This window comes from Petaurus breviceps, unplaced genomic scaffold, assembly GCF_028583685.1.
Source record: "Petaurus breviceps papuanus isolate PSGF00001 unplaced genomic scaffold, PetGlider_PUasm1.0 186, whole genome shotgun sequence".
Taxonomy (NCBI): domain Eukaryota; kingdom Metazoa; phylum Chordata; class Mammalia; order Diprotodontia; family Petauridae; genus Petaurus; species Petaurus breviceps.
In genome coordinates, this window is record NW_027185798.1 from 9563306 (window position 1) to 9583175 (window position 19870).

At 39.2% G+C, this 19870-nt stretch overlaps 1 protein-coding gene across 20 annotated transcripts in view; it reads left to right on the forward strand.

Annotated features, from left to right (window-relative positions):
• GTF2I (general transcription factor IIi) overlaps nucleotides 1-19870 on the forward strand; it is an 89773-nt gene that overhangs the window by 39668 nt on the left and 30235 nt on the right. For 9 of the 20 annotated variants that reach the window (XM_069089513.1, XM_069089514.1, XM_069089521.1 and 6 more), the window contains exons 10-12: nucleotides 9655-9714; nucleotides 11624-11680; nucleotides 13644-13706. The exons of 1 other annotated variant lie outside the window; for it this stretch is intronic. In XM_069089513.1, the coding sequence (XP_068945614.1) occupies nucleotides 9655-9714; nucleotides 11624-11680; nucleotides 13644-13706 (180 nt within the window). The remainder of the gene's footprint in view (nucleotides 1-9654; nucleotides 9715-11623; nucleotides 11681-13643; nucleotides 13707-19870) is intronic. 10 more of the 20 variants (XM_069089522.1, XM_069089509.1, XM_069089525.1 and 7 more) reach the window with 5 other exon arrangements.

A 19870-nucleotide genomic window follows, 5' to 3' on the forward strand; every position in this document is an offset into this window, starting at 1 on the left:
GAGGAGAAGAAAAGGTAACTTTATTTCAGAGAAATTTGGAGACTTAAAGAGGCCTCAGTACTTTCAAGGCCTTTAGAGGTTGCTACTATTCTTTATCTTGTCTGATTTCAGGGCTTACAAATGCAATGGGAGTATTCCCCCCCCCCCCCAAAAAAAAAATCAGGGAAGAGTATTTTTGTTTGTGCAAGGTATTGCAAGAGGTGGGATAAATATCTGAGTAAAAGGCACAGGGTTAACCTTGGGGTTGACCAGGATGCTCTGGAAAGGGTTTGGCTGAGAATTTGGCAAGTGCCTGTAAATTTACCTTTCTTCAGTAATCCTGTATAGCAGGGGGAGAGAATGTCCGCTCTCTGATTACCTAGAAACCCAGGAAAGCCTGCATGGGCGCCATCTTTCAGACTTGGTGCTAGCCGTGTTTTGCTTGGTATTGACTCGCTATAATTTTTTTTTTTTAAGCAGTTTTTATGTTTGAAGTAAAAAAGGTTGATGCTGGGTCACAAATATCATTGTTGTGGTGGAGAAATAGTTAAAGTAATTCGGTGATCCTGCCTTAGTGAGAATGTGTAGTCAGCCTAAGTTCATAGGTTCTGCAGAAGCTTCAAAGAGGAATCTCTAATTAGGTATATGAAATGTATTGAGTTGTATGTAGGTGGTGCACCAAGATTGGTTGGTAATTTTTCTTTTTATGATTTTATGAACAGGAGCAAAAGTTACTTAAACTTTTAAAAAAACCTTAGGCTGGTTAGAAAGTCAGAAGTATCTTGTGGCAAAAAATGCTATGAATAGGTTCTCTAAATAAATTTGCAAGTGTAATTACATGCTGATATACCATTGTTTGTAGTTAGATGTTGTGGTAGATCAGTTTCTTTAAAAATGCTAACACTTTTGCAGGTATGCATGCATGAATATATCTTAAAATACTGTCTCTGATTCTGTGACAATTCTATACTTTTTCATTCTGTGTGTTCATAAAACAAGTTTCATAATCCTAATGTGCATTCTGTGTATCATTCATCATAGAATTTAAGTAGGAACGTATTAGAAATGATAAAGAACTGAGCAAAAAAATATAAATAGCACTTAGAACATTGCTGATCATAATGTATAAGTAATCCCTGTGGTATCAAGGGGCTCTGGAGACCCAGTTGCTACCATATACTTGCAATATGGAAAATGTAGGTAGTTGAAGAATTGATAGGACTTAATCCTTCCCAAAATTTTGGATTATATCAGACCACATCAGCTATTTTTTTATCTTTTAAATACATTTTATTGGCGTTTTGGTTTTTTACAACTATTTTTTACATAAACTTCTTTCCATATACACACATATAATCATCACTGCCACCATGAAAGAAACCCTCCCTATTGCCAAAGAAAAGGGTTAAGTAAAAAAAAACCCAGTTGACATGATCATCACGGATTGGACTGACTTCTGTTACACATAATGTCTCCATAGTTCTTTACCTCTTTACTGCAAGGAACATCCTCATCTCTTTCCTAGGGCCATTATTTAGTCCTTATAATTACTCAGTACCTAGCCTTATTTTGGTATTCTTTTTTTTATTATTATTTTGTCTACTGTTCTCTTATCCTGCTTACTTTTGCCTGAATCATTTCTCTGAATTCCCTGTTTCTTCACAGTGTAATAACTACTACATTTCCATACCACATTTTGATCAGCTGTTCCTCAGTCAGTGAGTACCCACTTTGCAGGTTTTACTACCACAAAAAAAAGTGTTGCCATGAACATTTGGGGTCTTTTTGTGTCTTTGAACTCTCTTAGATCATAGTGAAATCCCTGGCTGGTCCTTGTTGTCTCATCAGTCCGAATTATCGGGCCAGTTCCCACCCCTCCGTCACTGAGTCCTTAGGTCTTTCTTTGTCATTTTACTGTGTGTGGGGGGAACATGAGAGTTGTTTCCTTTTCCATTTTTTTTCATTGATTTGGAGCAGTGTTGCATCTTCTTGGTTCAGTTTCTATTCTTTTGAAGAGGTTTTTTCCTCATCCTTTGGTCAGACTAGATCTCCTGATCTCCGGCTGCAAGTACTGCAGCCACTCTCTTGGTGTGGGGCTTCCACTGCCCTTAGAACTCATCTCAAGGTGCCTACTTCATTGGCTTCTGCTTCCCTGGAGCACGGATTACATCCATCACAGCCTTGTGCCCTGAGTGGCCACAGTGACTTTGGATCTTACATTTGTGCTAAGCACCTGTGTATTTTGGCACCCTGTGTCTTTTAGTTGATGCCCTTGTTTTCAGGTTTTCCTTTAGCCTTGAGAGATGCTCAGTAGATAACAGCAGTTATTGGGGCAGGTTGAGGGGCAAAGTCTCATTGTTTGCATCTTTCCTATTTCCATTTTTTTCCCCTTTAAACCACGGCAGTTATTAGTGATGTCATGCTAGCTACAAGAAAAGTAACTAATTTGTAGAAACTATTAAAGGTGGTAGGTATAAATTGTGAAAAATACTTGGACCTTTAGTTATTTTTTAGTCAAAAAAAAAACCTCGTACTATGAGGCATATCAGATTCCTCTATTAACTAATTGTATAATCAGCCCTTTACTATAGGATTGATAATAATAAGACACCAATTTAAAATTTTCTCAACTTTTCTTTGGTCTTCTATTTTAATCAGTAGGATAAAGAACACAGCCTAGTTTACTAGAAAGAACAGTGAAATTGGAGTCAGAGATTGTATCCAGAGTTTGTATCCAGTCTTTACTACTGTGGACATTAGCTCATCTGTAAAAAGATACTCCCTTCTGCTAAACTAATTTCAGTAGTCCTAATACCACAACGGGGGAGGTCTTTTGAGTGAAGAATACCCATTTCTGAAAATCATGCACTGGGACAGCTAGGTGGCACAGTGAATAGAGCACCCGACCTGGAGTCAGGAGGACCTGAGTTCAAATGTGGCCTCTGACACTTGACACACTTACTAGCTGTGTGATCTTGGGTAAGTCTTGTAACCCCAATTGCCTTCCCCCCTCCAAAAAAAAAAATAAAATCATGCATTGTCGTATGCCAATAATGTTGTTGTTATCCAACTTCTAACTTGAAAGTCATAATCTGTATTAAATTCCATTTCTACCTAGTTAAAAAGTTGCTTCTGATTTTGGTATGAAGTTTGATTATGCATAATAATGAAGCAAATATATATCTTTTTTTGTTCTGTGTGTTTTTCATTAAAAATGTGGCTTTGTAAGATTATTGCTTCCTAATAATACCTTCTTTTGCTCTTAAATAAGAGCAGGAAAATTCTTAAAAATTATTTTATAATACCATTTTTATGCATTATCACATCTTTGACAGTGTTCACATAGCTGGGCCACCTGCAGGGGCCACTCCCCTTCCTTCCTCATGGTTGCCTTAGAACCTTTTCTTCTTTCTGGCCCCACCTGTTGCTCCTTCCAAACCCTGTCCCTGACCCCCTCTGCTCCATGCTCCACCCTCTCTTTGTTAGCGATTTCCCTTCCCTTATTTGTGTGCGGGTTGTTTCCTTTCAACAGAATGTAAGCTCCTAAAGGGCAGACATTGCTCTGCTCATCACAGTACCTCTCATGGGCTATATGTTTAAGAAGTTACTGTGGCGCGAACTGGAAGAAACAGTGTTTGTCTTCAAAGCGGCAAAGGAAGTGTGGGTATATAGAAGTCTGACACTGAGTAATGAGCACATTTCTGGATAGATTTCAGAGATTCCACAAACTTAGGTGGGAAGGGAAAGAAAAAAAATTATACTTTTATTTTCACTGACCTTTGGTTTCCTTTGCAATCCCATGAATTTGGCTTGACAGCCAAAGGCCTCTTTGACACAAAGTAAGGTCAACCCCTGATCTAGACTTTTTAAATTAAGTCATTAAATATTTATATAAGTATACCTTTATGCTTGAGAAGTACAGTGACTATGAATATAGAAATTTTATTTTTTACCTTATCAGTGAACCCCCAAAGGTCTCATTATGACTTTATTATAAACGTGCTTAACCTTGAAAGTTTGTTTTTAAATGGACTATATATGTAACAATAATTTAATAATTTCTTTTCATACGTTTAGTAATGTCATAGCATTTCCCCTTCTACACCAGGCAGGGAAGCACATGGGAGGCAGAAGTGCCTATGGTCCCGTAGGTAATATCCTCATAAGCTGCAAGGAAGCTCTGTGAGCAAAGTCCAGGTTGCTTCTTTTAGGAGACGAAGGCATTACTATTCTCTATGGCTGTGGATGGATCCCTTATAAAAATTCTTCCCATTGCTCCTGTTTTACCTGGGACAAGTTATGCATTCTAATGCACAGCTTAGAACCTTCTTCCCTGCCCTTTCAGGGGAAAGGAAAATCGACTCCCCCACATCCATAATCCCAGTAACAGAAGCGTGCAACCCACTGAATGGAGTGGAGACCAAAACAGAATCACAGCAAACCATGACTAGTGCTCAGTAAAAGGCAAGCTATTCTTTGCCGTCAGGTCTTCACAAAAGAGGGAAAGGTCATGAAACAGTAATAGTAACTGTTCTGTTGATACGAGTTTTTGAGGGCATCTGAAGCATTTTACAAACATTTCTCTTGGGGTTGTTTGTTGGCTTTGTGTGGTTTGCCCTTCCTTCTCAAAGAGGACCATGATATCAGGGAGATAATGACATGAGTTGCGATTGATTTTGAATTCTGAGGGAGGGCTGTGCAAGGTCACCAACCTCAGTTTTTCCTCCTTCTGAAAACCTTCTGAGTCTAGTGACCTGATAGGGTTCTGAACTTGGAGATGACCTTGATTCTTTTAAGCCAAGGTCTTTTCATGTTCTCACTTTGAGTGAGGCTATGCCCATTCAGTGAATAGACCTCTTTAAGAAGCTTGTTTTGGGAGGGGGGGGGAGGTGGCAGCGGCTGTGGGGCGACTAGGTGGCTCAGTGAATAGAGCATCGACCCTGGAGTCAGGAGGACCTGAGTTCAAAATCCGGCCTCAGACACTTAACACACTTACTAGCCATGTGACCTTGGGCAAGTCGCTTAACCCTAGTTGCCCTGCATTCCGTCCTCTAAAAATAAAGCAAAAAAAAAAAAAAAAAAAGCAGCAGCAGCTTGTCTAGGGGTGGCTCCTTTAATGAAAAAAAAAAAATCAAACTGGGGGGGAGACCCTGAGGGTTGTTGACCAAAAGAGAAACAATTACTATTTACATTCACTCTGAGCCTGGAGGGCCCAAAAAACTACCAAGCCCCAAGTGGTGCTTGGACAGGTGCCTGTTGTGATCTCTTCCTTCAGATTCTGAGTGAGCTGGGTTTTAGGGTTGGTATATTTTGTTTGTTAAACAGTGAGAGGAGAGGAGAGCTGGGTCCCCATTCAGGCAGGGTTGTGGTTTGTCCTCTGTTCTCGGAGGACCATGACATCAGGGAGATGATGACATGACTTGCAATTGACTTGGGTGGGAGGGAGGGAGGGATGTGCTGTGCACGGTCACCAGCCTCACTTTCTCCTCCAGAGCCATCTGGGCCCAGTGGCCAGATATAAGCATATAAACTGCCGGAGCACTGAGGCTGGTGTTTGGGGGGGACTATTTCTACCCCTTAATCTCTTCTTAGTTCTGAGGTTTGCGCTGCTTTTGTGTTTTCCAAAAAGACAGTCCTTTAGAGCTTCCTCATTCAGCAGGCTTCCCAGAGGTGACAAAACTCATCAGTTCCTTGCTTGGACTGGGGGAGCAGCACCCCTATTTTCTTCTGTGTCCTACTTCCATGATCCCATGACAAGGTATCTTGTGACATGGTGCAGCCTGACAACAACTCCACTTTCTTAGCTGCCTCTGAGGACAGGCTGTGAGCTTTCTTCATTGAGCCTGAACATTAGAAGGTCCTTTATACTGAGAATCTCAGTATGGCCAGGTGTCGTTGATTTATTCCATTAGTAGTTGACCAGTCATTTCAGTCGTGTCTGACCCTGTTGACCTCTTTTGGGGTTTTCTTGGAGAGCTTGGACGTTTTCTTCTCCAGCTCATTTTACAGATGAGTAACTGAGGCAAACAGGGTTAAGTGACTTGCCCAGGGTCACACAGTTGGGAAGTACCTGAGACCAGATCTGAGCTCATGAAGACTTCAGGGCTGCCACTCTGTTTAGGCTCAATTGTTGGACCATATTTGTCCATTGAGCAAAAAAAATCCACACAAATGGATGCTTTCAGACAGTCAAGGAAAAAATGTAGGGTTTTTTTGCCCTTTCTCCCTTTTCAGTCTCTCTCTCCCATAATCACTGAAAGTAAGAGGAAGCTACAGAGGACTAAAGCAGGCTTGTGTTTTCGTCTGTTTTATGATTCAGATGTCAACATGTAGCCACCAACTTTTTCTAGTAATGACCTTCTAAATCCATATTTTACAATTGGAGGCAGCCATGAAACAAGACAAAGTTCAGTGATCTTCAGCTTTACTGTAATATAATCAAGATTTTCTTCAGTATAAATCACTTAAAACTTCTCTATTACAAAGAAAAGAATTTGGACTGGTTTGAAGATTGAAAACCTGTGGCTGGGAACAAAGCATTACTGGGCATGAGCTTTTGAATGGGTCATGCTGGCCCTTTGTTCCTGTCAGTGTTCACTCACCTTCCCTCAGGAAACCTTCCAATTAGATAAATTTACCCTGAATGCCAGTATAGGTTTATATTTCTAAATTCCTTTAAGGAAAAGTCTTAGAAATATTTCTACATGCCACATTATAATAAATAATATTTGCTTATGGAAGTGTGTTTATACTTAAATAAAATTTCACAAGTGTACATTAATATTAGTGACTCAGTCTGTTCTGTCAGCAAAGGATGTTTAAATGGTCTTTTTATGAAAATATTACTGTTCAGTAATGGTGTGACTCTTTGTGACCCTGTGAACATTTTCTTGGCAAAGATACTGAAGTAGTTTGCCATTTCCTTTTTCTGCATTAGGGTAGAGGTTGTGACTTGCCCAGTGTCACCCAACTAGTAAGTGTCTGAGGTCAGATTTGAACTCAGGCCTTCCTGATTCTAGACCCGGAGCCACCACCTAGATGCCTTCTATGAAAATGTACCTTGACTGCAAAAGAAATTTTAAGTCTATTAATATCAGTTTTAAAAAAATCTTTTAGGACATTCTTTAAAAAATGTTGTGTTTTTATATTACCCTCATTTCTTGTTATGTACCTCTTTTCTCCCTCATCCTGAGCATCCTACCTTTTAACAATGAATGAAAAAAGAATAAAAAATCTATTCCATAGAGCTCACCAATCCCCTGCTGAATCAGAACTGGTATTCAGAGTTCCACACACGTGGCACCCACTTGTCCAAAAAAGGTGGGACATTTTCATGTTTCTTCAGACCAGGCTATTAAAGTGATGCCGTCTTAAGCTTAAAAATAAATGAATGAATGAAGGAAGGAAGGAAGTCCCTACTTCCTTCACTGTGCATCAGTTTAGATGTCTTCACATATATTCTTTATAGTTATTGTCTCTTAGGGCACAGTAATATTCCATTGCTCTTTGTGCCACTAGGGCATTGCTTTGTTTGCTTTTCTTTTTTCTTTTTAACTGAGAAATTAAAGAATGCTTTTACGTGGAGGAATTTTCTAGAATTTTGTCTCTTCTGTAAACATTAAAAAACTTTTAAGGATGTCCATTTTCTAGGCTTACTGTCGTAACTGCTTTGTCATTGGTTCTTCTGTGATTGATCCCTTTAAAGTACACTTCTAGAATAAGATTTCATTGCAGAGCCTTTGCAGCCTTGGAAGGGAGCATTAATTACCACCAGTTATAATGGGTGCTCAACCCTGTTATCCTAAGACTACTTATCAGGGTACTTAGCTGATGCCTTATATTCCCTACTTTCTACTTTATTTAGCTTCACAACTTGATTGCTCTTTTAATAAGTTCTTGATGTACTTTGCATCTGTCCATTGAAGTCCTATGAAACCCTAGTTAACAAACAGTTTTCTGTGCTGACAAAAGTTTGGAGCAGGAGGACAGAAGAAAGGGATGGGAAAGAGAAGGAAAAGTAGTGGGGCATGCATGGCACCTAGCTTTGCTTATGTTGAAGCTTTGTATCCACCTTTGACTAAGTGTATCTTAACATTAAATTAGACTAAAGAAAAGCTTGAATAATGAGTGGAAACTGACAGAGTTATTAAATAAACACCATCTGATTTCTTGTCTTCCTATTATGCATTCCCTTCTCTCTTGGTACCACTTTGGCTTGTTTGTTTTCCCCAGGTGAATTCCAAATATAAAAGATTTGGGACAATCAGTAGTTAACTCTTCCTCCATTTGAAACATTTGGTGTTTGATGCCATTTCAAGTTGGTTTTATTTTTTAAGGCTTTACTATGTAGAACTCAAATGTATCTTAAGTGTCTTACCTTGTTTGGTGGCTTGGATGGGCCGCTTGGGTGATCTGGCAAAGCCTATGGACCCTTTTCAGAATAATAAGTTTAAGTATTTGAAAGAAGTACTCCATTTCAATTTTCAATTAAAGTTAGTAAAGGTACAGATAGAATTTTTTTTTTTCATTTAAGTTCACAGATCTCTTGTAATTTGTCCATGGTCTGTGGGACCACAAGCCAAGAACTTCTGCTTTCAGTAAAGTCTTTGTGACTTTTTGGACCTCATTTATAGCATTGAGAAGATTGGACTTGCTGGTCTGAGACCTCTACCAGCTCTAACTCTGTGATTCTAAGGTGACTGGAAGGTTACATAGACAAATAGAAGTAAAGAAGGAGGTATACCTGTGACCTTGGGCAAGTCACTTAACCCCAGATGCCCTCCAAAAAAAAAAAAAAAGGAGGTGGTGGATTAAAGTGGGAAGCTGGGAAGAATTCTTGGTCAAGTTCTGTGCTACTTCTTGTCGAACGACCAATGGGCAAGTCACCAACTGAAGGTACATGTGAATTGCTGATCTTTGTTCCTGGAGAGAAGTCCCACTATGGGAGTTCCCTACACTGTTAGTTAGCAAGTCTAGACATTCTTTCCCTCCCTCAATAAAAAAACAAGGTGCCCAATAAAAGCAAAGTCTTTTAGTTTATTTTAATTTTTATATTTTAACTTTTATTTATTATATTTTAACTTTATTATAACTTTTATAAACCAGTGAAATGCTCATCATTTTGCAAAGGTTCCTTCAAACTTAAGAGATGTTTTCTGAAATGATAACACTTGAATGAAAATGAATTAGTCCATCATGTTACAAAGAAAGTACAGTTTTTAGAAAAGGAAATTTTAATATTGTTGATTTGGCATGTTTCGATTTCAGTGAAGATAACGGTATCAATCTGCTTGGGAATGTTTAAGATTTTGATGGAACATCAGATGATTAACTGTTGCTTCTTTATCTGCATGAGAACTAATCCTGTCTAGTTGAATCTTGTTATGTATCATTTCCATTCACACCATATGTCTCTTTTTCATTCATTGTCATGATGTGTGAACTTAGAAATTGTCTTGACTGTTTCTGTGGATGAATTTGACTGAATGTACTTGTTCCATTAATATAACTCAATGGACTGACATCTTTCATGCATCCATTTTTTTTTTCATTTCGCCTTTTATCTTCATGAAAAGGCTGTTGTTTCATGTAAAAAATTGGAATTTGTTGACTTAAATGATCCAGAAGAGATTTTTTTGGGATTACAGTTTAAGTTATTATCTTTGTATTCCAAAGCAGGCCCTTCTGAAACTGGTGGTGTTGATGAAAAACTCCCCCTTTCGAAGTCTTTTCAAGGTAGATATTTTTCTCTTCTGTTTCTCAGAGAGAGCAATGTTAGTATTTTAATGTTCAATTTTTACATTGCATAAAATGTGCTATGATACTACCATTTTCATGATTTTCTTCAATTGAAAAGGAAAAATTGAGCTATGTTATCTCTCACTCTATTGATAGAGCTTGTTATATATTGCAGAGAGAACCTTTTTTAGGTATGTAGAAATAAACTTGAATGGGACCAGTACATTTTCAAAGTGTTATCCCAACTTTTCATAGGATAAAACCATGTCTTTATGGATGAAGGGCCATACTTTATTTAAATGTAAATGTCTGTATCTTACATTCTACATTGGTGTGGATGGAACTCTGGTACTTGTATGGTTAGGAGTGTCAGTATTGATATTATAATGTTGTAGACTTTTCCAAGAATTTGGAAATAAGCTAGAAATTATTATCTTGACTGCTAAGTTTTCATATAATCAGACATTCTGTCATTTTCAAGTTTTTGGTTTTGACTTTTACAGGAGAGCCCTATGTCACAGTGGCCAAGAGTGGGCCTTTGTTTCTTATTTCCTCACAGTATTTCTGTGAGGGTAAGCAGGGCAAGGGTTGATATACTTGTAAAAAAAATTTTCTCCTTTACCTTTATAAAGCCCACCATTCTATTCTTAACTCCATCATTAGTTACCACTACCACCCCTAAAAACCTTGTGTTTCTCAAGCTAACATGTCAGATTTCAAACAGATTTTAAGTCTCGTGTGTGCCTCTATGTCCTATCCCTTCCCTATGCTTTTGGGAGTTGGAAAGAGCTAATGACATGTTTGGGTAGTCATGGCTCATAACCTCAAGTCTGGTGTTGGAATTACTTGTGAATAACTTCTGTGAGATATGAAGAAACAAACAAATTTGGAGCATAATTTAAAGGTGATTACAGATGAGAGAGGAAACATACTGGGCTTTTCCTTATTAATTTTCTACATAGACCTAGGTATGCATAGATGTGTGTGTATACATGTATCCATATATACACATACGTGATACTTATATAGATTTCTGTTTAACTGGGTCAATAGCTCAGAGAATGAAGCAAGAGCAGGTGATTGTAAGTAAAGTCAAGACCGAGTGACCCAGGGCCAGACCTACCTGGTGACTTTGGCCCACCAAGGGGATAGAGGGAGACCCAGATGGTGACTCGAGGGGTTTTCCTTCTTGTATTTCTTTACTCCTTTTTTGATTTCCTCTGTTGAATCATGGAGATGATTTGTACCTGATAGCAATAATCTTTATTTAAACCTTGAACAAGACATTTCTTTCACATCTATATCCACTTAAGGTCTGTGAAGTCTGTGTCTATGTTAAAACTGTTATTCTACTGAAAGTATTTAATGCGTAGTAGTAGTGTTCTCTATGAACTTGAGAGTAAGAAGTTACCAGGCAAGGTGTGCACCTGTGAAAGGAATCGTAGTGACCCTAACTTTACCATCTGTGTTTCTCCCTGAGCAAAGCAAGAAGATATTTGTTTACCGTCTTTTTTGACAGATGACGAATATTTGTTTCTTAGGAATATAAATGTGATAGTTTCAAATTTCAACATCGATTAGTAATTATTTGGCCATAGTTTTATTTTCATTAAAAAGTAAAATAATTTGCATTCAAGTCTTTATACTCAAAAAGCAGAAGCTGACCGTTTTTCCTTCTGATTGGGGGGCAGGTGGTGAATGACCAAAAAACTGTTAATAAAATGTGTTTATGAAAGCAGCGAAAAGGGAAAGTTTAATTTTGAAATACAAATCAGATGATACTTGTACATGCAGGTTGCATGCAGGTTCTGAGTTATTTGCATTGCAATATTTAATTGAATTTTTAGGGTTTGAAGTGTTTTTTTTTTTTAATCACTTTATTATAGAGTGTTTACTTTCATTTTAGGAAGCCATCACTCTTCGGAGGGCAATGAAGGAACAGAGATGGAATTACCAGTGGAAGGTTAGAAAAATGAGAAGCTTTTTGTTTAAAAAAAAAATTTGTATTTTCCTGATTATTTACCTGAGACTTGTTGACTTCAAATCTCAGATATTTGACTCTAAAGGTAGCTTTGCAGCCTGACTCCTCAGCAGCAGGCTGAGCTCTAGTCCTAGTATCTGGTGACTGTGATACAGGTCACATAACTAATCTGTCAGTATTCTGATCTTCAATGGAGACAGAATATGGGACCACTTAAGCAAGTTGGGGATGAAAAGCTTGATGGTAAGTAGAAGTTTGTTGGTGATTGCAATGTTTCTGTTGTTGTCCCTGCTCGCCTGCCTCACTTTCCAGTTAGAACGGGACACTCCCCAACTAGAACTGCTGCTCTTACAAGCTTTAGGGAGAGGGAGTTTATGAAGAGCTCTTCCCCCCTATTTCAGCCTTGTGCATCAGGTTTAGATCCTCCTACGATCTTAGAGCGATTTCAGTGTAAATGACAAAATGATGAAGGAGATTTTCCAACCTTTAAGACAATGTCATAGAGACAGAAACGTTTTCTGTCAGATAAATAGTTTTGAAGTCTCCCACCTGCTCTGAGGACAGATCAATATTATTCCCTTTTTTCCCTTGGCCCTCCACTTGGTTTGATTTCTTGAGCTCACAACCCAGCGATGAGCCTTTTCCAAGCTGATGATAGTGTCTTTCATGTTTTATTTTAATTTTTTGATCAAGAGAGAGTTTCTTCTTGTGAATCTAGGCCCTCTCCCTCTCGGAGGTGGCGTATCCAGGCACCTTCTCAGCTGTTTGCAGAGATCACTGACTCATAGCAGTTTTTGTTCAGCATTTTCTCACCAGAATACTGGGGCCTGTGGGTTACTCCTTTTTGGACCAAGAGGCCCATTTTGCTCTGACATTCTCACCTTTTTGCTTCCTTGTTTTTTCTTTTCTCTTTCTTCCGACACGCTCCTAAAGCCCTCTGGGGGAAACTGCTGGCTCCCTGGTGGGTGAATCAACTTGAAGGAGGCACCTTCTTCAAGTGGTAGTTTGAGTCTCTTCCTGTTGACACATGTCAATGAGAAGGACATACCAAGTGAGGTCAGGTGGTGGAAGTTAACTTCTTCAATGTGTGAAAGTGTCTAGACTTTGACCCTGGGGGAAGATGCACCAGAGTAGACATGGAGGGGGAGACATACAGGTCAGATGCCATTATAATCAACTTCGAGGGGGGGACCGAAGTTATTCCATTGTGTTGAATTATTGTCATTCATTGCCACTTACGGGCTCTCTGGAAAGGTTCTCTCTCATTATATATAGGCAGGATTTCATTATAATGGAATTTGACTTGTATTGAGTTCTATTTGTAGTAGTGCAGTTGTGTCAATCTGAATTTAACTAGTCACACTATGGAGTATCCACAGGGTCTTTAAACATTTTGTTCGATGCTGTTTATTTTACTGTCATTTATGTAAACCTTTTTTCCCCCCAGAGGCACTACATATGTTTGTCATAATTCTTTTTTCTTGACACTATAATGTGTTGTCACTAAAAATTGCTAAATAACAGTAAAAATCATTCCTATCTCATGATAGAAAGACAAGAGGAAAAATATCAATCACAAGGTAGAAAGATTTGTTTTTATAGCTCTAGTAATCCCTGTGGTGACAATGGGAACATATCTGTGATTATATTAATCCTGTTAATAAACTAATAATAAAAATTTGCTGACTACATTAATGAAAGCATCTCTGCACTTGTTAGAATCTGAAAATCTCTCCTTCCCGTCTCCCCCCCCTCCATGATGCCTCTAAAAAGGCTTATGAACAAATCTTTTTGTTTAGATTTATGAATAGTGTGCACAGAATACATTAAAATGTCAGTGGGCTTTCAGGAAAGGCTGCTGTTTTAATATCAAATCTGGAAAATGTTGGGAAATGTGGAGAATGCTTAATAATGAATGTCATTTTAGAATTTTATTTTTTTCAAGATTCTACCCAGCATGCCCCTTCAGAAACAAGTGAGGACCCTGAAGTTGAGGTGACTATTGAAGGTTAGTTGTCTAAAAGCCTTAATTCAACAATTTGACTCTAGCCATAGAAGACCTGTCACGTTCACTTTGCGAAATATGCATCTCATTCTTTTTAGAGGATGTTTGGAAAAAATTGGACTCTGTAAGTGTGTATGTGTGACCAAGCACAAGCTGCCAGAAAGGCACCCCAACGCTGTGGGACTTTCATATCCACGCCATGCGAGTTGGCATTGGCCCACAGGTTGGACCTAAAAGAAACCATCCTTTGAACAAGCCAAAGTCCTAACCACAACCAAAACCACGACTAGATTGTGCTTCACCACATCATTCCATGTCTTAATGTAGTAAAGAGATCAGAAGTCTTTTTCTGAGAAGAAATTCTGGTTGTTCCTTAAATAATTGCATGCAACCTTTGCAGATTCTACAGGAGACTCATAACCTCTGAGTTTTCTCTTTTCTTAGCCCCAAAGTATTTCTAACTTAGCGAAGAGATGTATATATATGTACATATATATGCATGTCTCTGTGGAGCTCCATTTTGTAATATTTTCCTTAGTCTCCTTCCTAAAATGAACCCCCATGTTTGTTCTTTTAAACAATGTTGCTTATAGCTGTAGCTCAGAGGAGATCACAAAAATACCATTGCACCTTCAAAAGATTTATGATTCTTAAAAATTAGTCACTCAGGGTGCATCACTTTCTGGAGCAGAAGCCACTCTGTGTGTAATTTAGTAAATGGTCTCTAAGGGTTCCTGGAGCCAAATTGACGGAGGTTGAGGCTGTGACAACAGTTGTGCTGTCCCCGTGGCTGGGCTGGTGCATGCACGTGCGCTTTGGTGACTCCGCCGAGGGCCCTTTGAGGGCTTGGGCTTGGCTCCTGGGGCCTTTGAGGGCTTGGGCTTGTTTCTACGTCATCAGGCAAGGAGGCCCTGGCATTCGAGAAGGACCAACTTGGATGGCAGGTGATGGGCACGGAGTGGGCAGTGTTGAGGCCGGGGTACAGTCTGTGCTTCCCCTAGACCAGATTGAAGTGCATGAGTTTGAAGTGATCAATGAGTTGTTTTATGTCTCCAAATGACATCGTCTCCCTTGGTGTCTCCCTTTCCCCCTAACACCCACTGTTCCTGATCTCAGAATTGCCCATGCAGCTTTGTTTTTGCATGCTTCTAACAGTCAGTGAAACTGGACTTAATTTAGACAGATTAGAGGAGACTAAGTTTGAATGAAAAGTTTTAACTAGACATCATTAAAAATTGTCTTAGTACTTTGGAACTTATCCAGGTAGTGGCTCTCCCTGCTTTAACAGGTAGCGAAGAAAAATTTATCATTAACAGATTATGTAAAATAGTGCGGTCACAGGAGCTCAGAGGGAGTCGTGTCCTTTATGATCTAGAGTGGCAGGTTCTTTGTCTCCCTCCCGCCTCCCCGTTGTGATTAGGGAGGTTAGCTAGGTAGAGTTCAGTCCCTCCTTGGAGTCAGCTCTGATCCACCTGTTGTCACACCTAATATTTTAAGTGGAAAAACAACTAATGATCTCCATTAGTAGAGAAAAGGCTTCTCCTCACCCGGAGTTCAGTACACTGTAGGAATCACAGATCTCTATTCTCTTCACCACTCCCACCCCCAAAAAGATTCTTTTAATGGTTATCTTCTTGGTTCATGATTTAAAAGAAAATTTTAAAACATCAGTAAGGTTGCAATCATTGACAACCTGTATTTAAGAGCAAGTTTTTCAAATTGCCCTTCCCAGGGCAGCTAGGTGGTAAAGTAGATTGAATACCTGCCCTGGACTCAGACATTTATAAGCAGTGTGAGCCTGGGCAAGTCATTTAACCTTGATGGCCAACCCCTCCCCCCAAAAATTGTCATTCCTTTTTTAAATCTATTTGATGCGTCCCCATGTCCAAGATATTCATCACCAAGGGATCAGCTGACTGTAGGTGAGCCTCCCAGCTATTATTTGGGTTGGTCGTTGACAACAGATCTCTGTTGACTAGAATCCTAACCTGACAAGAGTATATTCCATTAACATAGATAGCTCTCCAGAACGCTGAAAACAGGGAAGAGAGACCCAGGGAGAAGTGGGAATGCACAAAGATGGTAACCCAGAGACCAAGCACACACCTGCGTCTGTGTCAGTCATGACATCCGCTCTGGGCTGCTCTCACACCGTATGCTAAAAGACCCTCAGTTCTGGAAACTTTCTGCCTTGGAGTAACAATCCCTTACCTCCTTTTACTGTTCTGTCAAAAATTTTAAATGATGTCCAGGTGAATCTATTGCTAGTTTTTAAAGATAAAGGGTGTGCCAAAAATCGCTGAAATATTTCTAGAATTGACCAATATTTTGACGTGCTCTAGCTTAAACTCCACAAACAAACTGACTTGGTATTTCTTTTTAAAAATAGAAAAGACTTAAAAGGCATCTCACGTACATGCTCTGCTTTTCATTTCTGACTGATCTTTTTAAAAAGGGAGTGAATAATGAAGGCATTTGAGCATTTTGTTTTAACAATCCAAGGCATCAGTAAGCCTCCTGGGCTCAGTGGTGATGAAGGCATAGCATCGTTGGCCTAGTCCTTTCATTGTGTGTAGACTGAACTGAGAGAAGGCAGAGACAGGTTGAGGAGGTAACTATTAATTACCACTTTCAATGGCAGTTATGACCTCGGCCTCTTGGAGCAAGAGAACAGTATACCAGCTGGCTTTTTGGGATGCCATCCAGTCCACAGAAGAGCTGCAAACTCTTACTTGGGGGAAGAATGAGGTCTTCCAGAAAGGAATTTGTTAAATCTTTTTAGTGCTTTTAGAACTTGTTGAAACATTACCCTGTTATTTGTACGTACTTGTATATATGGGTGTTCAGATCTAAGATTCCTCACCCAGTTATTAGTAAGTTAACTAGATTGTGACAGTGTTAACCTTTCTATTCTTAATACCAACTTTAAGTAGGTGGTTGTTTTTCCAGCTGATGGCTGCCATCTTCCTGGGCTGTCCTGGTATTATACTGATACTATGTAATCTGCCTAAGAAATAAAATGTGTCTGACATGACGATTTCCAAGTCTACATGTTGTGTTTTTAAAAGACAGAAACAAAACTAGTGCCATTCACATACTTAAAGATATAGCGTGAGATTCAGTCTGTGTATATGTGGGTGTACATATGTGTATATTGTCTGTATTATGTAGTATGACTAATGTCATGAGTTTAATTTTCTGTTGTCTCATGAAATTAGCTCAATTTATGACCACGAGAGTGTGTGTGTGTTTGTTTGTGTGTTTCATGCCTGAGGTTGCCACACAACCGACCACCTGATGTGATTTTCAGCATCTGTATTTATTGTTGTTGGACCTTTCCCTACAAGGGTGGGGCGTTCTTGGGTAGTTCAGAAGAGCTTGGATTTCATCCATTAAGGTACAACTTCACAGATGCTGATCACAACCAGCCCCTTATGGTTTTGCTTTGGACAAAATGTAGCTTTGATCTGGTGGCTGACCTTAGATCATGGGCTTCTCTGAACATAACTAGGCTGGTCCTTTGAGGACCGGTTGTCCATCACTGGAGGGCTCCTAGAGCCTCCATTGCTCAGACTGGCCCGCTGGAGTTAGCTATATTCTGAATTAGCTAGTCTTAAGTATGGGAGAATGCTCATATGTTGTTTCTTAGTTTTAATGTCCGGATAGCACTAGTTTGATCAAAGTGACAGGTCAGAATTTCACTGGTCTTTGAAAATGACCTATTCGAAAGGTTGGCCAAGTGCCAGCCCTTGTGTTGGCATTGGCTAGCCACACCAAATTACTGACTTAAGCAAAATGGTTCTGGACACTTGCCAACAAATACAGCTGATGTCAGCATGAGACAGTTCAGACAATGGCCTTTCTAGCTCCATACATAGAATATTTGATTTTTAAAACCTTAGAATGTTCAAAAGTCCCTTATATTTAAGAAACAAATTGTATTCTAGGAGCTTATTATTACTTTATGAGAATTTATTTTAATAAAATTTTTTAAAGCTCCTTTGAGAGACGTTATCAGATAGATTTAACAGTGATAACAACGATATGCTGTCCTTCATATACAAAGCCCCTGTCAGTAAAGTGTGTCCTTTGATTTATGTTTCCATTAAGAGGAACAAATATGTGCTGATGTCTTGACTTATTTCCCTGGTGACCTCTGACACCCATTCCTGCAGTGATTGACCAGCCTTTCTAGAGGGCCTTTGCCCAAGAATAGAAAAAAAGTGACCGCAGACTTCAGTGCCAACTTGTGATAGCTTTGCAGTCATATTCAAGGGCATGCTTTCTCAGGTTAGCCATAAAGAAGCCCCTAATTTGGTTAAAACTTGTAGCCAGTGACCGTTGGAGTTCCATTATTCCCATTCTGAGGAGTGGTAGTATGTAAAAACTGACTGTATCTGGGGCTAGTCTCCATCCGTATTCCATCAGCTGTGTAAGGTGGGATAAGCCTACAGGCCATGTGATAGGCATCGCTGTGTTTACGATATGCTGCCCTCATCCCAGAAGGCTTTTATGGTGGCTCATATCGTGTTGTTAGTTGTTGAGAATTCTGTGTTTGTCATTTCTACAGCTGCTGAACAATCACAAGCAAAGACGCAGCCGGTTGGTTTTTTTAAAATGGGAATTTCAGAGGATTTCAGGCTTTGAGAGCAATTACAGTGGAAAAAATCTTCCATTTATTTGAAAGATGCAGTTAAAGTATGAATGAACAAGCTAATATTGACTGAATTTGTAATGATTGCAATGTCAATTATGTGTCACTACCATATGTTACGTTTTGCATTTCATTTTAATTATAACTTAGTGTTCCTGTGCACACATAGTATTGGGATCTTGAAGAATTTTATTCTGCTAAATATGAATAGCATGATGGGAAGGGAGAAACTTCTCTTGCTGTGCTACTGTGAGTGTATCACAAGTGACCAGAAGGTTGATTGTGGAGAGAAGACAGAGCAGAAGTGTTAGTTTGGAATCACCCTGCAGGGTCCTTCCTGGCTGTCATCCAATCACAGATGGATTTGAGTCCTCTTGGACTTAGGGAAGTTGTTCCTTTGGACAGCTTTACTTCTGTGCCTCCACTCTGCCCTTTTCTGCTTTTTTTCTTCAGGAAGGTGATTGGAGCTAAGAGTGTTGAGTCAGTGTCGCTAGAGATGGTTCCATAGGAACCTTTGGCCCCAGCTCATCCCTGGTGGCTCTGGGCTCCTGTCTTACGTTATGAAAATAACTCAGTGACGCTGGAAATCAGCAACTACTCATCAGAGTAGTTGTTTTTTCCCCACACACACATTTGGTGAAATAGAATTGGATAAAAAGTCTAGAGATCCGGGTTAATTCCTAGGACTGTCATTAATTTAGCTGCATGACTACAATCACAGCCCTTCTCTTGGGCAGCCTCAGTTTGATACTCTCTGTAATGGATGACTTAGACTTAGGAGAGATTTCTTTGGTCACTTCCACCTCCAAATTTCTATGACATGAAGGGTTTTCTGGGAAGCTGTGATCAGGGAGAGCTGAGAAAATAAGATTCAAGAAACATTTTACTTCAAAATGATAGGTATCAGCTTTTTAGGGGCCTGAGAATGTGGAGATTTTATTTACTGTTTACAAAAATCAGTAGAAAATTAAGTTTAAAGTGTATTAGAAATACCAGAAGGGTCTGTTCCAATCTGTCATTCATCTGTCAGGCCTTTGAACTTTGAATATGGATAAATATAATAAAATGCATGGCCGAAAAGTTGGAGTTTGGACAAATTGAACCAAATTTTAATTTTACTTGTGTGCCTCACCTTCTTGAAAGTAATAAAATCATGCCGAGGAATACTTTAAAGTGGATGAACTCTTGGTTTTCATTACTCAAGAGTTGATAGTTTATTTTTGACTTGGAAGAATTTGTGGCAATCTGCAGTGTTTTTTCTTATTTCAAAACAGGCTGCTCCCAGCACTGAGATACCACAGATGTCATAAGAAACCTGAATTGTACTATTTCAGGGGTCAATCAACAGCTTCTGGCCTTTTCTGAAAGAGTTGTGAGATTATCTAAGTACCCCAAATTATGGGAGTGAGAGTGCACCATCTGCTAGTTCTGAACAGTTCCTGCTTTGAAATGCTGATAAACATTCAAAGGGAAAACTTGGGGTTGTTAATTGGTACTGAACCAGGGGAGTTGT